We start from the raw sequence: 26,065 nt of genomic DNA, 5'->3' as shown, positions 1-26,065 counted from the left end.
AGATGTTAAGCATCTGAATCCTGCCTTCTGTGGTTTTCAGCTAATTGTTTTAATGCTCCTAAAACCACTTTGTGGTTGTCTTCAAAAGCTAGAAGTGAAGTGGAAAGATTCAAAGTCTGGCACAGAACAAATCATGTGCCTAAAATAGAGGTGTAGACGACTAAGAGTCACTTTTCTATTTATGTGGTTATCTTGTTTTTTATGATTTGTGCTTGCAAAGATTTCTTGACCAGGAAAATGGTTTTTAAAGGATATACCAAGAATGGAGAACGTCTACTTTTTTCTAAGAAGTCCTTCTTAGGCTTATAAATAAAAGTATAGAAGCTTATGACATGATGCCTCCTTTCAACCTACAATATCAATGTCCATTGCTTATTAATAGCTTGGATTTCTGGATCTTTTTTGTATCGTGCAGTGTTCATCAATTTTGTTTTGTAACAGGTTCAGAAGAAGAACCCAGTCCTGTCTTGAAAACTTTGGAAAGGAGTGCTGCTAGGAAAATGCCTTCCAAAAGTCTAGAAGACATGTCATCAGATTCACCAAGTGAGAATAAAGTTTGCCCCACTGTTGATGCCACTGTCTAAGCTTAAAAATGCTTTTGTGCTCTTCTGTGGCCTCACTGCATGCTGTTGTGCACCAGAGTCCCTAAATTGAGGGTTAACAGATGAGAATAACCTTTTCATAGGAACTGAAGAAGCTCATCCTAAAGTGACTGGAACTTTGAAAGTAGTGCATGAGGTTTGGTTACTAGAACACTTAAGTTTCCTTGAATTGAAAAATCCCAGTTCGAGTATTTATTCAAGTACAGTGAGTTTTAAAAGATTGTGGTAGCTAGCAACTCTAGTAAGAATAGCTAACATTTATTGAGCACCATGTGCCAAGACTTGGCTAAGCATTTCACATGCATGATTTCATCTAACTGGCATACGGAACCCTGTAAGAGATAATTGTTATTCCCATTTTACAGATGAGGAAAATGAAGCTCAGGGAGGTAAAGCAACTTGTTTAGAGTCATGCCACGGAGCTATGAATCAAAATCAACAGACTACTATCAGGAGCATTTATGAAGTGACTGTGTTCTATATGACAGTGTTGGGTGTCTGATGAATTTTTTGTGATATGGAGATGAGTTGGTCCCTAGCTTCAAGGACTATCCTTTCTCTCTCATCCCTTCTTTTCACACATTTCTTTTGGATACTGGAACTAAAAGTCCAAAGACTACCTAGCCTACAACACTTTAGGCACACTGTTCCCCCCAGCTACTGCTTTAAATGGTGACAGACTTCATGACTACTAACATAAAGCATAATATATCGAGAGACTTGTGAGCCAGACAAGTGGACTTAGAAATTATGACTTCTAGGAGGTTTGCTCTTAATTGTTTTTAAGCTATCATACACCCCTGGGAGTGAAGAGGGTCATGAGAAACTTTATTGAATGAAAGTTAACTGCTGCCAAACTCATGTGCTTGAAAGTTGAACATTGTCATGTTTAGAATATGCTTTAGGCATCTGCAATTGAGACTAAAAAGTCAGAATTTAAAAAGGGAAAGGGAAAAGCCATTCCATTAAATAATTCCTAAAAATCAGAGATTTTCAGGGCTCTGAGGGCAGAATTCCCAAATTAGAATGCAGTTCTACCCCTACCAGAGATCTTGGAATCTTAGGGTTGAAAGTGACCTTGAAGATCACCCATTTTAAACATCTCCCCAGTGCAGAAATTCTCTATAAAGCCTCCTCAACAGGTGTCCAACCCCGCCATATCCGCCTGAATGCTCCCACAGAAAGCAAGTCCAGTCCTTTGTTGGACCGTCCTAATTGTTCTTCCTGATGTTGGTGATGGATCCTGAGGAAAGGAAAAAAAAAAAAAACCCCAAAACTCAGCAACAATTGTCCAGTTTGGCAAACCTCTTGCCTGTGAGGCGTGGAGCTATTTCCATGGTGCAGCTTTAAAGTACTCAGGAATGTGCAGGGTTAAAAAAAAAAAAATCTCCATCAGCTGACAGATATTCCTGCACGCTCCCTTCCAAATACCGATACCCACTCTCACACTAGCCTGCCAAGATTCCACTTAGCAGCTGGTCCCCAGTTACATCTCTTCAGTTGACTTCCCAAGCAAGGCTCCCAGAGGCATACACAAATGATGATGCATGCACAGAAATATTTATTAATGACCATGGGTTTGAGAAGGTGTTAGTCATGGCTAGCATCTTACCCTTTCCAGAAGAATAGAGAGGCTGTTGCCGCCCTGTGTTTTCTCCTGCTGCTGGCAGATTGCTTGCTCTTAGCTAACCCTCTAACCCTTGGGAGTCCGTGTGCAGCAGTGTGCTGATGTAAGCTGCATCGGGGCTGAAATGGGAGCTCCCGCTATGGCACTGGTTCAAGTAGCTAATCTAAAGAGAAAGTATTTTGGGGAAGACATCTTGGTTGCACCCCTCACTGCATCTTGACTAATTGCTTCCAACTCCGGGGGCTCCCAGGGACAGTCTCATTGTTCTCTCTCGCCAAGGGTCAGCCGTGTTAACCGTTTGTTAATTTCTCCTGAACAGATCAAGCAAAAGTAGATAATCTGCCTGAAGAATTAGTACGTAGTGCTGAAGATGGTAAATATCTTTATGTATTTGCATGTCTGTCTGTGTATTAGGTTGTGGGGTGGTTTGGGCAGTCACTGAGACGCAGCTGTTGGTTAAATAGAAGAACGTCATTTGCCACCATGTGATGAATGGTGCCTAAGTTGTTTTAAAACGGTTCTGACTCAGTGCATTTAATACTAACTGTTTGTATTCTCAAGACTTCTGCTGGTGATACCATTGTGAGGATGGCATCAGAGACCCTTGGGAAGCAAGGGTTTCTATAAATAGGAAATTGTATTTCTATGGATATGAGCTGATTTTTGCTACTCTGACTTGCAGAACTCCTTGTGAGGGCAGGAAGCGTCGGGTGGGTTCCTGGGTTAAGTTATTCCTGTATTTGAATCTCACATCTCAGCATTTGGATCTCTCTGGGCATAGCTGGTAAAGCTTTAACTTCAAAGGAAGGAGTCCCAGAACCAGAGTCGGGGTCCTGCATCAGCTCATTTTAAATAGCTAAATATAGGCTGAAGTAAAATTAACCAGTTTTGAATATTACAGAGCCAAAAGATGTTGACGTTTGTCAATGGATTGAATATTACTTGGTTCAGTTATAAAATATATAGGATAATAGTGCCTTGATGGGGGAATAGATGGAAATGAGTCTGATTTTTTTTATAGTTCAGCATTTATGCAAATGTGTAATTTGTATTTCTGCACTGGAATTGTGTTTTTCAAACTGCCTTTACTATAATAATGAAAATGTATATTAACTGAGCTTTTCCCCATGAAATGTAGTATCAGAGCTCCTCAACGGTCATTCCTTACTTTTATATCCTAGTTCTTTCTCATTTTATGCTTGCAACAACTTCATGGAAGTAGGTGGGGCAAGGATTTCCATTTTCATTTACAGATAAGAAAAGCTCAAAGAAATTAGGTGACTTGTCTAAGATCCTATAGCTAGTTGGTCAGTGGGGAGAGGTGGGAACTAAATCCTGGTTTCATGACTCCTGGTGCAGTGCTCCTTCCATCTCCCAAGCTATGTGTGGCTCAGTGCATTTAGAAGAAACACACCAAACATCTCCTATGCTAGATGTTAGATTTTTAGTTGAACAGGAGACCTCAAGTGGCTAATGAAGAGTCACTCTGGGGAATGGATAAAAGCAAGCTGAAAATGTGTCAGATGTATTCTGGAGTCTCCATTGTGACACTGACATGTGAGCTTTACCTTCATGTCTCTTTAATCCTTCTTGTAAAATCGTATTTATTCTTAATGTTGCTCTTCTGAGTAGATCAAAAAGCAGATCAGGAACCAGATACAAATGAATGCATACCAGGAAGTGAGTAGCAGGATCTTTCTCACAAATGACTAAATGTTGCCACTCTACATGGTGTTAAATATACTGAAATAACTAACACTACTAATCACGCAGTATTTATTATTGGTACTAAACTCTTGCAGCTTACAAAACTATTTCATTCTGACAAGGGTTTTATTAAAAACAATTTACTGCTGCCAGTATTGAAAGATTAATTTGTGGTTCTGGTGGGAGAGTTACATATTTTAAAAACTTTTATGTAGGCATATATATGTATTATATATAAATATAGATGTATGTTATTACTGTGTATTATTCTTTTGTAAGTCTCTCTGGCCCTTGAGTCTTTTCTTAAAATGAAGTTGGCACCTTGCATTACCATTTCACTTTATGTTGCAGTATGGTCTTGAGTATTGGATCTCTTGTGACCTTTACACAAAACTGTAGACATGAAACAATTTATAATTTATTTGGACCTAAGAAAGAATTGTATTTTTACAGTTGGTATGCAGTATGGTTGTATATGCCTCTCTATCTACCTTTGGAAATAAATTTTAATATGTCCAGGGTTTAAGCTCTGAAGTTCAAAACTGGACTCAGTTATTTATTCAAAATATAAAGCAAGTGAATGTCTGAATCTTAAGAAATAAGTGTGTACTTGTGGTGCCCAATGTCCATCCACTAATTACCATCCACCACCAACCAAAGATAATGATTATTTACTCTTTTCTGTTCAGTCTTAAGATTGCTGTACTTACCTGGGACTACTGTCTCCAGGACAAATAGCACATTAAAAAGGTGTTTGTGTGGTCTATCAAAGCACACAGACATGTGTGTGTGTCTTCTCAGCTTCCCAGTTTCGCTGGTTGCATAATGCTAGGTGCTGGAGGTATGGAGATAATGATACACATGTCTGCTGTCAGCAGCACACTTTATTTTTGTTAACAGTTGCCCAACAGTCTGGATGTGCTAATAAGTCTTAATGAGAAGAGCAGCTAAATGAAGGAGTCGTTCAGTAGAGAAACAAAGCGCTGATGCTAGAAGGCAGTGACATCTAGTCTGAAATCCGAAACTTTGCTCATGAGGTCCTCCTGCCAGAGAGAAAGGTGCTGAAGTTTAGCACAGGACCTGACAAATTCTTAAGTACCTAGGCAAAAAGATAATCCAGGTTTCAACCCCTGGTGCACGTCTTCTGTCCAGTGGCTACAGAGGTACCAAGACTTCTGTCCCTCAGGAGTATTGGGTAAAGAGGTTTCTCCAGTTGCTTTTGCACTGGTAGATACTTCAGTTTGGTCATCTTGTTTTATCTTGCTATGTTTTGTTCAACATTTAGCCTGAAGAGTGAAAACAAAACATAGACCTAGACATATATGGTAATGTATCTGTCTTTGTTCATGACCTAGCTTAGTGAGGTGAAGCCAAATTGGCTAATCATGTGCTGAATTCTGGATGAATTAATTCCACTCTCTCTTGTGGTACTTTCCAAGATGACTCTTCATGATTAGGCTGAGATTATTTCTTTTCTCTAGTGAAGTCTGTATTCTCACCACCAAACAAAACTGAAATACCTGATTGAAACATAAAAAACTAAAGCCTCGTAAATATAAAACTGACTACATTTGAGTAGTGGATATAAATTTTGAAAATAATAGGGAGCAGTATTATGATAAAAAGGTTTTGTATACTCATTGGGCTGTACTGTGCCCTCATGGGGCCTAATCTTACACTACTTCAGTGTAAGTCACCTGAATATACACACATACACATTATTGTTTAATGGGAAACGATTAAAGCAGATATCTCGTGAGTCATTCATTGTAAATGTATTTTGATACATTTGTGAGCTAAAGGCTAGATGAGAACTACTATGTGAATAAGCAAATATTTAATATGTATAGTTAAATTTTCAGTTTTCCTTCATTAGATTTCTTTTAACTAAAGATGAATTTAGCTTATGTTTAGGACTGAATTTGAGCCTCTTAAGCTATATATAGAAATATAATTTGATTTTTATCTGTTTTCCTAGTATCTCTTTCACTGATAAAAACCAAGACAGTAAAAAAAATTAATTAATTAAATTTAAAATTTAAAAAAAAAACAAGGCAGTATATTTGTATCATGTTGAAAAGGTAATTTAAAGATTATCAGAGAATATTTATTTTTTTAGCAAATACTTATATAGAGCATACTATGTGCCAGGCACTGTTCTAAGGGCCTTGAAACATACGAACTCGTTCATACATAAGCTTTGATTCACTGTAAGAAAAGCTTAGACACTAACCTTTAGATAAAGAAGGAAATAGATTTCTAACTAGGGTCACACAAATGAGGAATAGAATTCATCATCTCATTGTGACTTCCACACACATCCTTACTGTGTCTAAATAATTAAGGTGTCTGATACCTTGCAATCAGAAAAGTATCTAATTTGTTTTAAAAAAATATTTAGTTTGAAATCATAGTCTTTCATAATTCTAAGTGAGAAACACTGTCACTGAACAAACAAGTCTTCCTTTAGACACTCCATAGCCAGGACACTGTCATGATTGAGTTGTGTATGGAGATCCTTGCTGTCCGATGAAATAGTTTTTCAGCCTGCAGCATGTTTTAAAAATACATTGCAAGGAGATGAACCAATAAATCACACATCTTGTGGTTCAAATCTCTGATGTGAAAAATAAGTGAAAATCAATTCACAATGGCAGTAAGTTTTAATATAATTCAAATCCAGCTCCAGATTAATAAAAACTAACAGTTGTTAAATTAAATTTTATTTTCAATTAGTTCAACTCCTTGCTAGTTCTCTCTGTATAATTCATGAAAACTGCATGTTGCCTATCTTATGATCCTATGCATGTAAACTACTGTGCCTTTAACCTTTTTACAAAAATATCTTGTTCATAGATAAAAGTGTGTTTTCAACTTATGCCTTTATGTTTGTCGGATAATGTGAGGATAATTTTGAATGGAAATGCTGCTGTTTAGTTTCCACAGTGCCTTCACAACCTGATAATCCATTTTCCCACCCTGACAAACTCAAAAGGATGAGCAAGTCTGTTCCAGCATTTCTCCAAGATGAGGCAAGTTTGTCTTTTGTAACTTCAGAAGAATTGGAACCAAATAGGTGGATTTGCTATGCCAAGGTTGGTGTGTTTGTATTCAGTGGTGGCAGAGACCAAGGAGGTCAGCAGGAATGACCCCTGCCTTTCCTATCAATAGAGGTAGTGTTGTTAATCCTGGAACAAGCAAGGCACCTCTCATTTGACTCAAACAATAACTCATTTTGGTGATGAAGTCAAACTGCATTGATTTTGGAATGTGACTTATGTTTCAAAGTAGGTACAAAATAAGAAATCCAGGCAGAAATATGTTGGTGTGACCTAACCACTCTGTAGTTTACAGTAGAGTTGATTTGTGAAAGCTTAGTCTAGGTAGCATGAGTAGCTTGAAAGCATTTGTTAAAGTAGTAAAGTGACAATGACAGCGGACCTTAAGGATAGCTACCGGGTATATGCAGTTTACATACATTATCTCATTTAATCATCCAACATGCCAGAAGGCAGACACCATCATTATTACCAGATATTACAGATAAGGAAACATCGGGAGAGGTGAGTAACCTCACTCAGTAGAAAGGGATCCAACCAGGACTGGAGCCCAGATCTGATTATTGTGGTTAGCCATTATACCTACTGTCTCAGGTCAGAACAGGACTCTTACCTACTATTTACTCAGTACTTTGTAAATACTAGGCACCTAATAGTCATTCTGATTTCTAACTCTCACTAACAAAATGTGATAGGTACTATGTTCTCCATTTTATAAAAGAGGAAAGTGCTTCAGAGAGGTTAAATAACTTCCCCCAAATTCAACAGCTTCTAAAAAGTAGATCTAGGACTTTAACTCAGGCCTTTTGACTTAATTAAGATTCCATGTTCTCAGTGGAGGGATGGGTTAAGTAGGTGATGGGGATTACAGATTGCACTTGTGGTGAGCACTGAGTAATGTATAGAATTATTGAAACACTTTATTGTATACCTGACACTGTATGTTAACTATACTAGAATTAAAATAAAAACTTAAAAAGTGAAAAAAAAAGATTTCATCTTATAGCCAGGTAGTTAGGAATTTGGAGTCCTGGCTGTGCTACTAATTTGGTATATGACTACAGGCAAGTTCCCTGAGACAGGTTTCCTCGTCCTACCTCATTAGGTTGTAAGGAGTCAGTGAGATAATGCGTGGGAAACATATGGCACAGTGCCTGACATGTAGTGAATACCCAGTAAATGGTAGCTAGCTGTTAACTCTTTGCAGTATGGGTCCGATTTTTGATGGTGAAATAAAAAGCATTATCTTCAAGCATTCTCTTAGATGAAATGTGAGGAACATTCTAGACAGCATATAAATTACATACCTCCTCCCTGACTTCCCAGGCCCCCCTCTGTCTATTTTCGGGCCTTAGATTAACTCTATCTGTAAATATTCACCCTTGCATATGTTTAATAGTCCACATTACAGTTCCTTTGAAAAGAATCACTCATTCTTTGAAACTAAATCTTAAGTTGGAAACCAACAGTAGGCCACTCATGGAGTTCCTGTGGTTTTATACCTTTGTAAATAGGCTTTGGTCTTGGTTGGTCATATGAATAAGCATTTAATAATTTAAGAGGCAAGTGATACCAGTTCCTGGTTTAATTTTCTCCTCCATCATAGCTCCGCACCAATGAGAGTCCAAATCATTTGAGTTTGTGTATCAGAGATGCCAAAAGAAGCTGTAGAATTTTGCCTTTCAAAGCACATGGGTCAGACCAAATGTTAAAGGAAGTGGAGATGAAACCAGGCTTGCTCCTCCATCCACTCTACCTTTGAGGCTTAGCATTAGTCACATTCATTGAGTACCTGCTGCATGAAAATCAGTATTCCAGGTTAACAAGACAGGACCCCATCCTTGAGTAATTCACTAGTGACCTGATATACTAGGTACAGCATAGTACATGCTGTAATAGAGGGAAATGGACTATAAGGGCGTGAGGGGCATGACAGCAGACACACTAGGGTGTGGAGGGTTTTTTAATCCTCAAGGGAGGATTTGTTTCCTTATCCATTTAAGTCATAAATTTTGTTTTTCTTTAACTCCTTCCTTAATCTGCATTTGAATTGGCATCTGTTATATGATACATAATTGCATGGCCTTGGAATATGTTGGCATGAACTAACTACTCTATGAAGGTGTTTCCCTAACTCCCCTGAACTGCTCCATAAACTCTCTAACCCCCCAAAGAGCTCATTCTTAATCATGAATTTTTAAAGCTACTATCTAATAAATTTTAGCTCTAAATATAATAAAGTTTATTATTGCCACCTTTTTTTCTTTACCAAGGTAAATATTTCCTGGGACAGGTTTAAAATAATTGTCTTTGTTACTTTTTAAAAAATGTTTTAAAATCTAATGCAGGTAGAATTTAATATACTTTAATAAATATAATTTAATATATACTTCCCTATAGCAATAAAAAGATAAACATAATAGCACTATGGAAATACATAAGAGGTGGTTTAAAAATTTTTAAATATGTATGTATATATAACTTTTAGTTTAAACAGATCAAACTAGCATTTATCTTTTCGAGTTTAATAGTGTCTCAAGTAAAAGATTTTATTTTTAGGGAAGTTAAAGCTCTGTTACTAATGAAAGGAATTAAGCATTGTATTTGGTGTTTTGAGAGTAAATCAGATCTTTTATTATCTGGGTAAAGTTAATTTCTCATATATGTCAATAAAGTTCTCCACAAACATAAATATATAGTATTAAGTATACTAGTAGTATTGCCTACCGTAGCACCTGGAGCCCACCTTGTAGGTAAAAAAAACAAATCACTTTGTTATTTTGGTAGCTAAGCACTGCTGTCCTCTCTAGGTGAGGTCCAAGGTAGACCACTCACTTGAGCCTGATTCCCATTCCCTGGTAATTAGTACTAGTGTGCTTTGACCTTCGGAAATGTCATACCAAGGTATCACATTTTTCTAAATAGAGATGCTGATCTTCACTCATTCTGAATTTAAATTTTGTGTATATTATATGATGTTTTGTAGAGTGATGACAGAGAAACAGATACAGCATCAGAAAGCAGTTACCAGCTCAGCAGACACAAGAAGAGCCCAAGCTCTTTAACCAATCTTAGCAGCTCCTCTGGCATGACGTCCCTCTCTTCTGTATGTAAACAAAGGCTCTGTGTTAATATCTCTCTGCTTCTGTGAACCTCACTCTGCCATTCTCCTGCTTACTATAACATGGCCTCCTGTTGTATTTCCAAGGACACAAGCTTTTTCTCTAACCCTCAATAGCTCCTGGCTAGCTAAATCTTTGTTTTTCTTTCTATAAGCATAAAAAGAGTGCATACCCATTGTAGATGAATTTTTTTTTAATGTAAGGATTTCAAAAATATACCTGAATTACTAACAAGGTGAACCACCATATTTTTCTGTGCAACAAATGAGGTAACTTTTGTAAAGTCTGCTTAGATCTGTTTTATATTTCTGATTGCAACATTTAGAATTGTACCTCTCTTTTAGCAAACCTGATGAATAAAAGTACTGATACAGATAAAAGAGTAGGAAAAGTGATTCTTTGCTTTACATAAGGATTCAGAACAGGATTTTAAAAGGAAATCTCCTTAAGTGTAGTTGTTCAGGTTTGATGTAGAAAATTGGACTCTACCTAGAACTTCTTTCATAAAGTGAGGTCATTGTGTGTACATGTAGTCTGTGTGTAGAAATACATATATGGAAATATATTCACATACATTTACCCAGATAGTTCTCTGATATACATACAGATGCACATGCCTCACCAGGTATGCTAACTAAATGTTAAAGCTATACTTAAATTCTTACTAGCCTCTCATTTCTCCAACTTTTTAAAAATCTGTTTAAATAGAATTTCTGCTGATGATACTCAAATGTATGGCCTGGGGAAGGCTTTCAACTGCCTTCATCAATCATCCATTCTCTACCCTTCCTGACCTCTAAAGGCGTATGGCCCACTAAGCATTTTCTAGATTCAGTGGATGGATAACATAGTAAAATTCCTTTTTAGTGCCTTGGAAATTTGATAGAGCAATGTGTCACTGTGAATTGTGTGCCTGGGGTTTCTCACATCCTCTTTCTTTAACATCTTAAATAACGAAGCATGCCTAAAAATGGGACTCTGAACAACCTCACCATAAAATCCCCCTGCTTTGAAATGAGCCAGCATCTAAATAACTTTGCATTTTTCATCTGTATCTTTTAGAGGCATTTTTTTTTTAAATACTAGTTGTGTCATATAGCATGTCAGCTTGCCTGTGTTGGTCTGTCTTTATGCCATATTATGGTAACTGCTTTAAATGCAAACTAGAGAAATAATGGCAAGCAAATATGATATCTGTGATCCTTGTGATGGGTTCACAAAAGAGATAGAAACAAACACTGCATATTTCCGATGCTTTCAGGTGAGCGGTAGTGTGATGAGCGTATACAGTGGAGACTTTGGCAATCTGGAAGTAAAAGGAAATATTCAGTTTGCCATCGACTATGTGGACTCACTGAAGGAGTTACATGTCTTTGTGGCCCAGTGTAAAGACCTAGCAGCAGCGGATATTAAAAAACAACGCTCAGATCCGTAAGTACAATTTGGAGTTACTGTTTTCTCTGAGTAATTTGTAATCTTGTAGTAATTGGGAAAGAAAGAAAAAAATTGAAGGGAAGATATGTGTGTGACTGTGTCAAAAAGAAATGTCTGAGAAGAAAAATTGGGGGAAAATGCTCTTTTATTTACTCCATGAATTCATATACCAAACTTATTAAACTATAAAAATGTCAGAGAAGCATAATATATTTCAAGTTGGAAAGGGCCTTGAAGGCCATCGTGTCCCATTCATTCTTTTAACAGATAAGGACACCAGGGCCAGAGAAGATAAGTGACCTTTTTACATAAATTCAGAGAGTCAGCAGCAAAACGGGGCATGAGGGCTTGAACCCCAATCTCCCCTCATGACTCTCTCAAACTTCTCTAAAATTAGGGACATGTCAGGCCATATTTCAGAATGCTCAGTGGTGCAGAAACAGTTAAGATTCTAGAATGAGGTAGTTTCTAAATTTAAATTCTATTTTACAGAAGAACTTTAAGGGAAATTACCGGCTCATCTTTTATTATTTTTATTTTTTTTCCAGCTCATCTTTTAAATCAAAGGGTTAATTGAATTTCAGTTTATTTGCAGAATTTGAATGGCATTCCTCGCTTAGACCAATGTAAAAGTCAGATTCTTAACCATTTTGCTAGCGTAAGGCCAATCCTTCTATGCTTTTATTGTAAAAACAGCTGGAGTCAGTATCCTTTTTTCCCCTCACTAAATATGGCTTGCTTAGGTGTGAGCTAAGATTAATTTTTGTTTTCAAAAGGCAGTAATAAAACTTTTTAAGTTCTGCAAGCACCAAAGCCTTTTCTCAATAGAAAACAAGCCAGTAAAATTAAGGACATTAGAGGTCTTTTCCTCCCTCCTCCACTTCAGATAAGGTCAAAGGGAAAAGGGAATTCAGGAAATATCCTTGAAAAATTTTCAAAACATTATAAAATGACCAATTCTGTTGCACCAAATTTAAAAGTTTAAGTATAAAAGGTGTTGGTGAGAACATCCTTTACTTAATGCTTTTCTTGGTGTCATGAAATATTTTTTTCTGTCAATTATCAATGCATTTTTCAAAGTAGAGATGGAAATAGCACTTTTATTTTCTCTGACCTTCTTGTCTGTCCACTTCTCTTTTTAGATATGTAAAGACCTATTTGTTACCAGACAAGGGCAAAATGGGCAAGAAGAAAACACTTGTAGTGAAGAAGACATTGAATCCTGTGTATAATGAGATATTGCGGGTATCTAAGAACTGTCTGTCTAGGAAAATCCTAAATGATGATGTGTCACTGTGATTGTGTGTGAATAGCCGTATCTTCTGGGGTAGTATCTCTACAGATAAAGTCAGTCATAGAGAGTGGAGAAGGAAAGGGATAAACATGTTCTGAGAAACTGCTTTGTGTGAGATCATGCACCATGAACATTGTATGCATTATCTCACTCTGGACATACCCCACCAGGAGGGTATCACCTACCCCTCACAGATGAGGCTTAGAGAAACAAAGGAGTTTGCTCAAAGACACACAGCTGAAAACATGGAGCATTGTGACCAAAGTATCCCAGAAGCATAATCCTGATCATGTTATTTCTCTGCTTAAAATGTTGTAGGATTCCCATTACCCTTAGAGGCAAGTCCATCCTTACCATGCACCAGTCCCTTTGCACCTCTACTTTCAGAGTCTTTGTTTAGGTCACCCTGATTCCTTTCTGTTGTTTGGAGGAACTAGCCACATTTTCTCACGCTGCTGGATTTCATGTTCCATCAGGCTGAAGAACTTTTTCCCACATTCTATCCCTAACTACCTCCTACAGTTTTAAATGCCTCTTCTTGTGAGAGCTTGTCCCTAACCCTTCTGTCCCGCCTGGGTCTGCTACCTCAGGCACCTTGTTTCATATAGACTTTGTTAACTCTCAGCACTTTAACTACTGGCTCCATTGTCTGCTTTCCCATTAAATTCTAAGTTCCAGGAGGTCAGAGACCAGCTCCATGTACTTTATCAACAGTGTGCCTTTGGGCAAAAGACTTAAACCTGTCCATACTTGAGGTTTCCAAAAGGCAATAATAGTACCTGCCTATCTACTTCAGTACTTATGAACATTAAAAGAGTTAATATGTGCGAAGTGATTAGTATACATTAAACATGTAAATGTTGACTCTTAGTACAGGGTCGTGATAGATGTTTAAAAAATGTTTATTGGAAGGAGAGATGGCAGAACAGATGAATAGAAAGTATACCTGGCTCAATTGGCCGTATTCCTTTTCCCCCCAGATTGCATAATGCTGCCTTAGTCATGATAATGTAAAACAAAATATAAGAAGTGCTCTTCATTCCCCCTTTCTGAAAAACCTGTCCTACTGTTTGATTATCCTCCAAGGAAAGAAGCAGAGTTAAATTAATTTTCAGTCCTCCATGGGTCAGTTTTTTATGGATTTTCTGTAGCCACTTTTTAATTACAGTTTGACTATGATATACCTCAGTACCCTTGCTATTTCTGGGTCAGCTGCTTCAACCCTATACTCAGGAAAAGCCAGCTAATTTAAATGGTAAACTCAGAGAAAGGCAAGCCTGCTACAACCGAAATGGACTTTCAAATAGTACATCATAAAGCCAAATAGAGATTATTTTTAGATTAGAACTACTATTATCCCTTCCATGATTATATATAATCTAGGATTGACTACATCCTAGATGAAAAACTGCTAGGATGCCAGATATTTTCCACTTAACCATATGAAGCAGGAAAAAAACAAAAATATCTTTTCTTGAAAAATACCTTGTCATTGCAGGATATCCATAGTGGGAGACATTTTGTGTAAGTGGGGGCGAGTGGTATATGGGAATTGTCTGTACTTTCTACTCAATTTTGCTGTAAATCTGAAACTTCTCTAAAAAAATAGAGTCTATTAGAAAAAAAATACCTTGTCCTTAAGTAGAAAACAGACCACAGGATTAAACTTTATTAGTATTTTTAGAATGAATTGGATTTATGTTATATCTAGTTTGAACTAAAACATCCAATAAAAAAATGAATAATTGGCTTTTGTTTTTAGAGAGCCATTACTGCCTCTGATATTTGAACTGTGGTTTGCTTTTCCAGAAGCAGGAAAAAAAATCAGCTTTTGTGAAAGATGGATATAGCTCTTTGAAACAAGACACTTAGAATAAGATGACTTTGCAATATTTTTGAGACTTGAAACCTAGCAGATGAGAAAACCTGATCTGCACAGATGACTTTTCTCCTCCTCTCTCTATGTTATAACTTTGGTATAAAATAATATTATTCACCACTTTAATTTCCTTCTTTGATCTACAGTATAAAATCGAAAAGCAAATCTTAAAAACACAAAAACTGAACGTCTCCGTTTGGCATCGGGATACATTTAAGCGTAATAGTTTTCTAGGGGAAGTGGAACTGGACTTGGAAACTTGGGACTGGGACAACAAACAGAACAAACAATTGAAGTGGTACCCTCTGAAGCGAAAGGTAAGTTCAGACTTGTTGGTTGGTTGGATGGTTCGAGACCTGGTGTATAGGAGAAAGCTATTATAATTGCATTTTAATTCATAATGGTTATCCATAGTTTGGGATCATTATATATGTTTCTCTTGCTCTCTTTTTTGTTTTTAAAAGAGAGAGCACCTGTGCAAGTGGGAAAGAGGAGGGAGAGAGAGAATCTTAAACAGGTTCCATGCTCAGTGCAGAGCCCTACACAGAGCTCAATTTCATGACCGTGTCCCGTATGTTTATTCTTTCTTCTGTATTTTCAATTCTTTCTTCCTCTCTAGAATTCAGGCTGACTAGTTTTTGTGAACCTATATTTCAGTTTAATAATTTTCTTATCTGCTGTGTCTAGAACACTCATCTTATAAGTTCTCAACATTATATTTTTCAGATTTATATTCTCATTTGATTTTTTATAGACCACTTTACTGCAAAAATTCTCTCTTCTTAATATTGTCTTTATGAACATATTTATCAATGTTATTTAAGGTATATATCTGAAAACACAATATCTTAAGCATTTGTAAGTCTCTTTTATCTAATTCTTTATCTTTGGTCATTTGGTCCTTTGTCCTAATATGCCTGTTTATTTTTTATTGCATGCTATACATTTTATATGAAAACCTTTAGGGATACTTTGAGAGGATTTACTTTTGTTTCTGACACATAGTAGGGACAGACCACTTTAACCTGAGAATGAACCAACCAGAAGCTGGGGTTCAGTTTTCATGGGATCTCATGTAGTTTTTGCTTGGCCGTGTTCCTAGGCTATGACCCTTCAGAGGTTCCAAGTGAAAGCCTAGGGAAGTAGTTCTCAAATTTTAGGATGAATCCAGTTCACTTGAAGGACTCATTAAAACACAGATTTCTGGGCCCTATTCCCAAGGTTTCTGATTCAGTAAGACCTCAGCCCCCAAGAATATGCATTTCCAGTAAGTTCCTAGGCATTGCTGATTAATTGCTGATGCAGAGTATGGCCTGGGAACCATATTTTGAGAACCACTGATTTAGGATACTTTCTAAGGCTATTCCTTCCTAGCTGGCTGTGGACTCCAATTTTGGTCTCTCCAGCCCCATGAGACTGGAAAAAACTCTGCTCAGGCTTTTTTTTTTTTTTTTTAAGATTTTACTTATTTGTTCATTAGAGACACACAGACAGAGGCAGAGGGAGAAGCAGACTCCCTGTGGGGAACCTGATGCAGGACTCAATCCCAGGACCCTGGGATCATGACCTGAGCCAAAGGCAGACATTCAACCACTGAGCCACCTAGGCATCCTCCTGCTCAGTCGTCTTAGTCTTTTTCATTTAGGCTTCTTATGTTCTAATTTGGCACTACTTAAAAATTAGCTGATGCCTCAACGTGAAAAGCAATGACTGTCAGGCTAAAAGATCTTGTCCATTTGAGTCCTGTCTATATTAATAGTTCTTTAACTCCTTCAAATAAATGTGTTTAATCTCTTTTTTTTTATTGTCCTCAGTGTGAGGGTTGGTATGATCCCAGCTGGAAGTTATAAATAGCAATAATACAAATCTTTGTTAAGTGAAAGTGTTGTATTATGTAGATACTAAAGAAATGATTCTAAAATATTGCATCAAAATCACTGGAAGCCCTTGCTTCTAGTCTTACCAAAGACTTACTGGGTATGAATTCTTCAGAAGATGACAAGAGGTTTTCATTTTAAACTAACTTCCCTTACATTTCTGAAGCATAGCCATGCTTCAGCAATAAGGCTCTAGAGGACCAGAATTTGAAAGTAAAGCCATCTCTCTTATACTCAAAATAATAGAGCTACACTCTTAAGTTATTGTCCAGTCTTTGTTATTCTTACAGACCTCATACGAAGTGATCTGAAGTAATTAGACTCATGTACCTTTGAAAATGTAATGTTTGGGTTTTCTTTCCCCTCCTTTCCCACATTCTTACTCAAAGAAAGAGAATAATACAAATAAATAGTTTTATGTCCTGGCTGAGTGACTAACAAAAATATGTGTGTTTTTATAAAAACCAAAGCATCCCAGAACATTTCTCCTATCTCCAAGAAAGCCATTCTGGGGGCACCTGGGTGGCTCAGTGGTTGAGCATCTGACTTTGGTTCAGGTCATGATCCCAGGGTCCTGTATAGGAGAAAGCTATTATAATGGCGTTTTAATTCATAATGGTTATCCATAGTTTGGGATCATTATATATGTTTCTCTTGCTCTCTTTCTTGTTTTTAAAAGAGAGAGCACCTGTGCAAGTGGGCAAGAGGAGGGAGAGAGAGAATCTTAAACAGGTTCCATGCTCAGTGCAGAACCCTACACAGAGCTCAATCTCATGACCCTGTCCCATATGTTTATTCTTTCTTCTGTATTTTCAATTCTTTCTTCCTCTCTAGAATTCAGGCTGGCTGCATCAGGCTCCCTGCAGGGAGCCTGCTTCTCCCTCTGCCTATGTCTCTGCCTTTCTCTCTCTGTCTCTCATGAATAAATAAATAAAATTTTGAAAGAAAGAGAGAAGGAGAGAGAGAAAGAGAAGGAAAAAAGCAAGCAAGCAAGCCAACCAGCCAGACAGCCAAACTGATTTCTCTCCTATCTCTGGGATCAAAGGCCTTGAGATGTTTTCTGGGGACCAAGCACGTTTTTCCAAGATACATAATAGAGCCTTCCCAGGTAAAAACGCAAGAGTTTAGCTCTAATGGGGAAGGAACTTTTAATCTGGGGCACTCGTGGGTGATACAGAATTGCAGAGATGGGGCAGTTATGGTCCTATAACAGAGTACCAACAGAGTAAAATCATTTGTGTCTTACACCTACTGACTGGCAGTGCTTCATTTCCTAGACTGCACCGGTTCCCCTTGAAGTAGAAAACAGAGGTGAAATGAAGTTAGCTCTCCAGTACGTCCCAGAGCCAACTCCTGGTATGTAATGATTTTCCATCTAGATTTATGCCCTTTCCTAATATCTCCCTCTCCAAGGATTTCTTTGGACGCTGTGTTACTTTCAAAGGTGAAACCCTAAGCAAATATATTAACTTAATAATTGTATGGACCAAATGAGTCAATTTACAATTGATAGTTCGTTCTCTCTCTCTCTCTCTCTTTATGGTAAAAACATATAACATAAAATTTACCATCTTAGCCATTTTTTAAGTGTACCATTTGTAGTGTTAAGTATATTCACATTGTTATGAAGTAGAGCTCTAGAACTTTTTCATCTTCCATATCTGAAACTCTATACCCATTAAACTATGCCCTTGCCTTGTCCTTCTCCCAGCCCTTGGTAACTACCATTGTACCTTGTTTCTATGAAAAAAAAAAAATCCTCATTTTCAGCCGTCTTAACTTTCACCTCACTCTCTAAAAAGTTGGTATCTACACAATGTGAATGGCCTTTCCCATATTCAGAATTTGGAACTATTGGTTGTATTAGGGTAAGAATGGAACCTGAGTGTTCTTCAGAGGTGAGAATTAGAAGAATTAGTATGAAGCTCTTAGGAAATTAGAGTTCATTGGTTCTGCATTCTCAAGGCCTCAGCAGTACAGAAAGCTTTTTCCTCCAGGTTACTAATTGCATCCTTGATGTTAGGGCCTCAGGCCTACAGCCCAGTTAAGGAGCAAGAAACTAGCAAGAAATGAATGCCAGCCCACTCTCATTTCCCAAGAAGTTCCCCAAGTTTTTCTCTGTAAGAATCTGTGTAAATGTTATGACTGAAATCAGAGGTTGCAACTCAAATGTTTTCAGTAACCGGGTAGTAAAACTAGTGGGACGAAAGAAAGAATGGGTGGTAAGGGCAGTGATTGAACTGGAGAAAGACATTCTAATTCAGTTAAAAAAAAAAAAAAAAAAAAAGAATTGGAGGGCAAGCAAAACCTATCTTTAGGCCCATATAGCTGCCAAACCACCTTGTTGTTACTTCTGGATCTTCCTAAAAGGCAGATTTTCTTACTATATGTAATTTGTATCCTATCATTTATGGTCCACATGCATAGAAATTCTGCCAATATCTTTCCCTCCACTATCATTTCTTGGTGAGGGGGCAAAGGAGATCATGTGTTTTGATGAGCTCCATCTTGTCTGAGTTTTTGCTCATGTAGTTTCTCTTCCCTGAAATGGCTTCCTCTTCTCAACCTATCCAAGTCTTAGATGAAGCCCCATCTTGTCTGGCTATATTCTTTCCCCCTCACTGTTCACATCATCATCTAGAACATTATGGTAATACCTTGGCATTTCATTCTATATGCCATTTTTATAGTTTTTATTTGAGTTAATCTTTTTAGCTTAAGTGTAAACATTTTCCAAAGAGATAGATTTTTTTTTATATATTCCTTGTATATCTGATGACATTACTAGCATAGGGCTGAGCATATCATAGATGCCCATTAAATTCAGGTTGGTTGACTGAGTTAACCTATTCAGAAAAATATGGTAATGGCCCTCTGTCCATGTGTACCCAGTCTAGCCAATAACTAAAGACTAAGCCAACTTCTCAGTAATTCCCTGTCCATAAGATTAGTTATTATGTGTGTATCTACATAAAGTATGTCACCACATTTAAAAAGAAGAGTAGCTATACCTTAGCCAGTACCTATTTTGATTACTTTATACTCAGTATGGTTTCAGATGCCTCCCACTACAGCAATTGATATCAGTATTAATATTTGAAAGGAATGTGCATTTCATTGAGATGTTTTGAATATAACTATAAATGTATGATTACATACCTGATTTCTATAACTTGTCTTGAAACAAGCCAAACCCAGAAAGATTATATAGTACTCTGTACTTGGAATCAATATGAATTATTTTTATAGAACTGTCTGAGCTTAGTGCAGCCAGAGTATGGAAGATTTGGTTAAGAATGTATACATTTAACCAATTAGGACCATATCCTCAAGCTCTAGCTAGTATCACTGTGCCAGACCATTTTTAGGTTGGCATCTTTGGATATAGTATTGCCACAAGAGGAAAGGCAGTGAAGTTTTATTTTTTGTCCTTTTCCAATTCCAGGTAAAAAGCTTCCTACAACGGGAGAAGTGCACATCTGGGTAAAGGAATGTCTTGATCTACCACAGCTAAGGGGCAGCCATCTAAATTCTTTTGTTAAATGGTAACCACACTGATAACTCTGCTTCTCTCAGTTCTATCATAGACTAGCCTTTGCTGGTTGTTTTGGGGTCTCAATATCTGTGATGCTGAAACTCATCCTCCATGGTTTAAGTGAGATAACTTGGGACAATGACAATGTGAACTAGAGGGATCTGTGACACGAACCCCTAAGGGTCCATTTAATTTTAAAACCATGAAGGCAGCATACATACAAATGAAACCAGGGACCATGTACTCAGGTATGGGATGTCTTCTGGGAGATATATCTGCTGGCGAGGTTAATATTCAGTATAAAAGAGTTCATCAGATTTCTAATGTTGGGATTCCATGCTCCTTGGTTCCTTTGTGGAGCTAGGAGAATTTTTCCTCCTATCCCTTGTCCCACCTTTGTGGCTTATCTGCAAAAGATCTTTTGCCTCAGCCTGCAAATATGTGGAAAATGACTTGCTAAACAGACCCCTACTGCCTGATCCTGGAGACCCAGGATCAAGTCCCACGTCGGGCTCCCTGCATGGAGCCTGCTTCTCCCTCTGCCTGTGTCTCTGCCTCTCTCTCTCTCTCTGTCTCTCATGAATAAATAAGTAAAATCTTAAAAAAAAAAAAAAAAGACCCCTACTAATAGTTATGTCCTAGGAGTGTAAGACAATTGGAGTCTTTAAGTGGCAGACTTTTTTCTCTGGCATCTAGTCAGTAGTAACTAAGCAGATGTTAGTAAGCACTCTCAGTTCCCCCTAACTAATTTCATCTATATAGATCCTTCCAGAAGATCAATTATAGCAGTTTAAGTTTGTTGACATTATTTGTGATTTTCACTATACATAGTATTTATAGATGTCAGTTGGTAAGATTTTTCAGCTCAGGTCAGTGTGTCATTCTGAGACAACTCTCAGGCTTTGTATTTATAAGAGATGGTAGGTTAAAAACAGAAAACAGATGATCACGAATGCTTACAAATTTTAAAGGAATCCCCAGCCAATTGCTACCATATTAAGCACTTACTAAAAGAAAGCACTAACCCAAGTTGTTTGCTTCATATGTAATTCTGATATTAACCTCATGAAATAGGCATCACATTCTCATTTTTAAGATGAAGAAGCAAGTGTATGAGATATTACGGGACTTTCCCTACAATACACAGCCAATAAGTGGCAGAGTCAGGATTTAAAGCAAGTCTGGTCCACTATAATGCACAGTCTCTCCAGCAGAATGCTGCCACTGTGGCATCATCACCACCACTGCCACCATCTTTGCCTCCACCATCACTGCCATTACCACCACCATCCCTGCTATCACCACCGCTGCCACTGCCACCACCACTATCACCACTGCCACTACCACCACCACCACCATCATCACCACCAGCACCCCTACTATCACTACCCCCATCGTAGCTGCCACCACCGTCATGACTGCCACCACCACTGCCATCATCACTGCCTCCATCACCACCACTACCACCATCATGGTTACCACCACCACCACTATCACAACCATCATCACTGCCACCATGATCACCATCACCACCACCACTGCTGCCTCTCTACACTCTTTTTTTCTTCCATTTCCTTCTGCCAATCTTCAGTAGCTGTGTTGCAGTACACTGAAAGCGTAAATATTCACCATCTTATTAAAATGCTTTTACAATATGATTCCTTTTGTAGTATCATCCTTCCAGATACAAGTAGGAAAAGTCGCCAGAAAACAAGAGCTGTAGGGAAAACCACCAATCCTGTCTTCAACCACACCATGGTGTATGATGGGTTCAGGCCTGAAGACCTGACAGAAGCCTGTGTAGAGCTTACTGTCTGGGACCATCACAAATTAACCAACCAGTTTTTGGGAGGTCTTCGGATTGGCTTTGGAACAGGTAATGTTTGTTAGGTTTTCAATTCTCTAGGAGCCAGGTGCTTCCAGGGACAGTAAAGTTTTGCCTGTTTGTTGTTTTGCTTCTTCCTAATGAAAATAGATATTCTACTTCTGTTAAGTGTAATGAAATGAATGAGTGGAGGAATGTCAGGCTGTATGCCAAGGGCTCTAAATACAAAGATTAACGGGATGTAGTGTCTATCCACACAAAGCTTAAGTTATTGTGTGTGGGAAGTACAGAAAAGCCTTCATTACTACTCTTCCCTGAAAAAACACTTATGTCCTTTTGTAACTAGAATTGTGCTTAAAATAATCATAATAACTCATATTAATGAGCACTAGTCACTGTACTGAATGCTGTATTTATATTTTTTTATTTCATCTTCACAGAAAGCCCATGAGTTATTACTAATGTTATTCTAAGAAATGAAGTAACAGAGCTAATAAGTATCAGACCCAAGATTCAAAGTTGAGCCTGTTAGACACTAAACCTCAAACTACACTTCCTTAGAGATTGTCTAACTTCCAACCTTCCCTATTACCCCACTATGTCCCTGATTTGTTGTCAGCTAGAACTTCTATGAACATGAAGAGAAATCTACTCTGTGAGTAGAGGGAATAGTTCCAATTATAGTCCCAATTATGGAATGCCCCATTATTGGGCATCTCAGGTGGTTAAATAGTTTTTTCTTATATTGAGCCCCAGATCTGCCCTCCTAGTAATACTAAAACTATTCCTCACTCTCTTCCATTGATGATTATAATTAGGGGATGGTCCAGGGTTTTTTTTTCCCCAATGAACTATTCCTTTCTAAATGCAAAGCTTTCTTTCTTGCTTTTTTTTCCTTTTCTTTCTTTCTCTTTCTTTCTTTCTTTCTTTTTCTTTTTCTTTTTCTTTCTTTCTTTTTTAGGTAAAAGCTATGGTACTGAAGTGGATTGGATGGACTCTACATCAGAAGAAGTTGCTCTCTGGGAAAAGATGGTAAATTCCCCCAACACTTGGATTGAAGCAACCCTGCCTCTCAGAATGCTGTTGATTGCCAAGATTTCAAAATGATCCCGAAGTTGACTGGCTCCTCCACTGAAAACTACTAAACAGGTAGAATCTGATCTTGAAAATCTGACTATATGGACAGATTCTCACCTGCTGCCTCTCACCACTAATGGATGCCACACAGCATGGTAAAGTCAACCTGCATGTACCCAAGAGACTTAACTAATAATAAAATGTGTAACTTATTTGTGACTTCAACATTAAAGAAGATATTTGAGAAAGCTAGGTAAAGCAAACAGTTGCTGCTGCTTCAGAGAAAAAGCTGTCCCAAAACATTAAATGTTGGGTTTTTAACCAGCAAAATATTCTAGTTTGCCATCCTGTGTTTCACACCACCAACCCTGTGCTACAGCTAGGAGGGCCAGCTACTCAATGGTTGGAAACCCTCACAGGAACTGAAAAATATGTAGTTTTTGGAAAAGAGGGACAGAACAATGCTCCTATAAGGGGGAAAAAGGAAGAATATCAGTGATAATAAAGAATTTAACCCTAAGGAAACTATTTACTCTGCAATCTCTATTAAAATGTGGAATTACAGGTTAGGGCCATGAGACTGAATTTACTGCATGTATGTCTGCCTTTGAAAGTGCTTTTCTGTTTTCCCCTGTCAAAGTCTGAGATGTGCTTTGGTGCCACCCACTGGCTCATAGGTGGAATTCAGCTTTTGGCTTAATTTTCTCCTAAGATCCCAAGCCTGTGTTTTGTAATAGACTATATAAAAACAAACAAAACCTTGCATATGCAAGATTCTGTTTTTCCTATAACTCTACTATATGAAATGAGCATGAGAGTGGTCACAGACATGCTTTGCAACAAAGTTTTAATTAGAATGTAAATTGTTAAACTGTACTTCCTATGTATGTATAATTTTCATAAAGTATTTTGTAAAAAACCCTTAGAATAAATTATTACATGATTTAATTGTGTGGTCAAGTTAACCTGACTTCTTATTTTGAGTGAAATACTTTATGTCAGGAATCCTAAAACGTAAATTTTCTTGCAAGGCTAAAGAACTACTGAGCTAATATTTCTTAAGTATTTACTTGCAGCTCTGGACATCATTTCCTCTAAGTGAGAAGCTCTGGCTATGTTATTGAAAGTGGAATTTTTATTTTACAAAAGTAGTTGAAAAGCGTTGAAGGTAGTTTAACATTTATTTTTGAAAATTTTCCCATGGAGACATTTTCTGGATCATTTTAATATATAAAACATTACTCTTCCTTAGGACCCAACTTGGTTGTCTTTCTCAAAACAAGCACTAATTTAAACATAGGTCAGGGGGAGCCTGGACATTCAGGAGTGTGAAACCTTACAATAAGTGTCTAGCAAATGTCATTGAAAAAGACTAGAGGGGCACCTGGGTGGCTCAGTCCGTTAAGCATCTGCCTTCGGCTCAGGTTATGATCTCAGGGTCCTGGGATCAAGCCCCCACGTTGGGCTCCCTGCTCAGTGAGGAGTCTGCTTCTTCCTCTCCTTCTGCCCTTTCTTTTGTGTGCTCTCTCTCTCTCTCTCATAAATAAAGAAAGAAAGAAAGAAAGAAAGAAAGAAAGAAAGAGAGAGAGAGAGAAAGAAAGAAAGAAAGAAAGAAAGAAAGAGAAAGAAAGAAAGAAAGAAAGAAAGAAAGAAAGAAAGAAAGAAAGAAAGAAAGAAAGAGAAAGAAAGAAAGAAAGAAAGAAAGAAAGAAAGAAGAAAGAAAGAAAGAAAGAAAGAAAGAAAGAAAGAAAGAAAGAAAGAAAGAAAGAAGAAAGAAAGAAAGAGATGTGTAGTCCAGCTCCAGGTCCTGATTCTGTTCTGAGCACAGGAAGGGGCAAGATGAGCTGAGTGGAAGCACACCTCCCAGGCTGGCCAGGAATAGTGGCAGAAGTGCAAATCTTGTTCCAGCTCCTGCCACTTCATGGTACCAGCTTCTTTCTCAGCCCTTCTTTCAGTTATCTGCTCAGCCACCTTCCAGCATCCAGCTGGCTCTGAAACATGAGATTGGTTCTATCGTCTCCCCCTGGGACTGCGTGCCTCCTCCTATCCTCAGATCCCTGACCTTCAGAACATCAGAGTTACCAAGAGAACCACCTTTGGTATCAAAATGATTTGGGTTTGAATTCTGGCTCTGTCACTCTCTGGGTGACATGGAGTAGCTTGCTTAACCTCTCTATGCCTTTGTTTCTTTGTTTCCTGTAAAATAGAAAATGTAGATGATAATGCCTACCTCTCAAGAATATTGTTAGAGTTAAATGAGAGAAGATGTACAAATGCCTAGTACTTTTGTATAGAATAACTCTAAATAGTAGCTTCAAAAAAAAAAAAGACATTAAAAGACTCAACAAAGGCAATGGAAAGGGACTCTGGTCGCCACTAGAGAGAGCATTGGCCTAGTTTTATGCCTTGGACTTCTGGGGAGGAAATACTGGATACTTTCAGGTTCAAAGGTATGTGGGGAGAAAATGGTAGAACGAGGACAACCACCATCCAGAGAGGAGCCTAAAAGCATTACTAAACTGCAAGTTCTTTGAGAAGACAGATGGTATCTAATTTATTTGTTTACTTAGTATCTTGCACTGTATTGTTGAGCGAATCAGTGAATGAATGTTAATTAGAGTCTTATGAGATTTTTAGACTTGACAAGTATTCATTTTGTGGACTTAGTTATTTAAAATAATTTTAACACATAAATGTGAAATATTTTTAATGTGGAAAATCTGTTTAGTCTACAAATACCATCAAGTATCCACTATGTACAAGGGACATAGAAAGGTGGGGGGCGGGGAGTAAGCATCCAGAAGCTCATCCCTCAAGAAACAACTGCTATTAACCACTTTGAGTATTTTCCCTGTCATCTTTTTTTTACCTTAGGAAACATATTCTGTAAATTCACTTTACTACATCAGACAACCATATGTGGTAATCAGCAATACATTCAATATATATGTGACCTTTTATTTAAATGACGAGAAGTATTCTAATTTTCTAGTCACTTGTCTCAACTTCACAAGTTCCATTTCAGTA

General features: G+C 37.7%; 1 protein-coding gene across 1 annotated transcript in view; it reads left to right on the top strand.

Annotated features, from left to right (window-relative positions):
• SYTL2 (synaptotagmin like 2) overlaps positions 1–24,480 on the top strand; it is a 151,735-nt gene extending 127,255 nt beyond the window's left edge. Inside the window, 12 exon segments of the mRNA XM_041729973.1 lie at positions 442–543; positions 2,549–2,602; positions 3,862–3,909; positions 6,874–6,968; positions 9,982–10,101; positions 11,379–11,548; positions 12,694–12,796; positions 14,871–15,041; positions 17,879–17,957; positions 20,047–20,146; positions 21,807–22,012; positions 22,923–24,480. Coding sequence (XP_041585907.1) covers positions 442–543; positions 2,549–2,602; positions 3,862–3,909; positions 6,874–6,968; positions 9,982–10,101; positions 11,379–11,548; positions 12,694–12,796; positions 14,871–15,041; positions 17,879–17,957; positions 20,047–20,146; positions 21,807–22,012; positions 22,923–23,068 — 1,394 coding nt within the window. The 3' untranslated portion in view covers positions 23,069–24,480.
• The last annotated feature ends 1,585 nt before the right edge of the window (positions 24,481–26,065 follow it).

This window comes from Vulpes lagopus, chromosome 15 (assembly GCF_018345385.1).
Source record: "Vulpes lagopus strain Blue_001 chromosome 15, ASM1834538v1, whole genome shotgun sequence".
Classification (NCBI taxonomy): domain Eukaryota; kingdom Metazoa; phylum Chordata; class Mammalia; order Carnivora; family Canidae; genus Vulpes; species Vulpes lagopus.
This window is presented reverse-complemented; position numbering and strand designations above follow the sequence as displayed.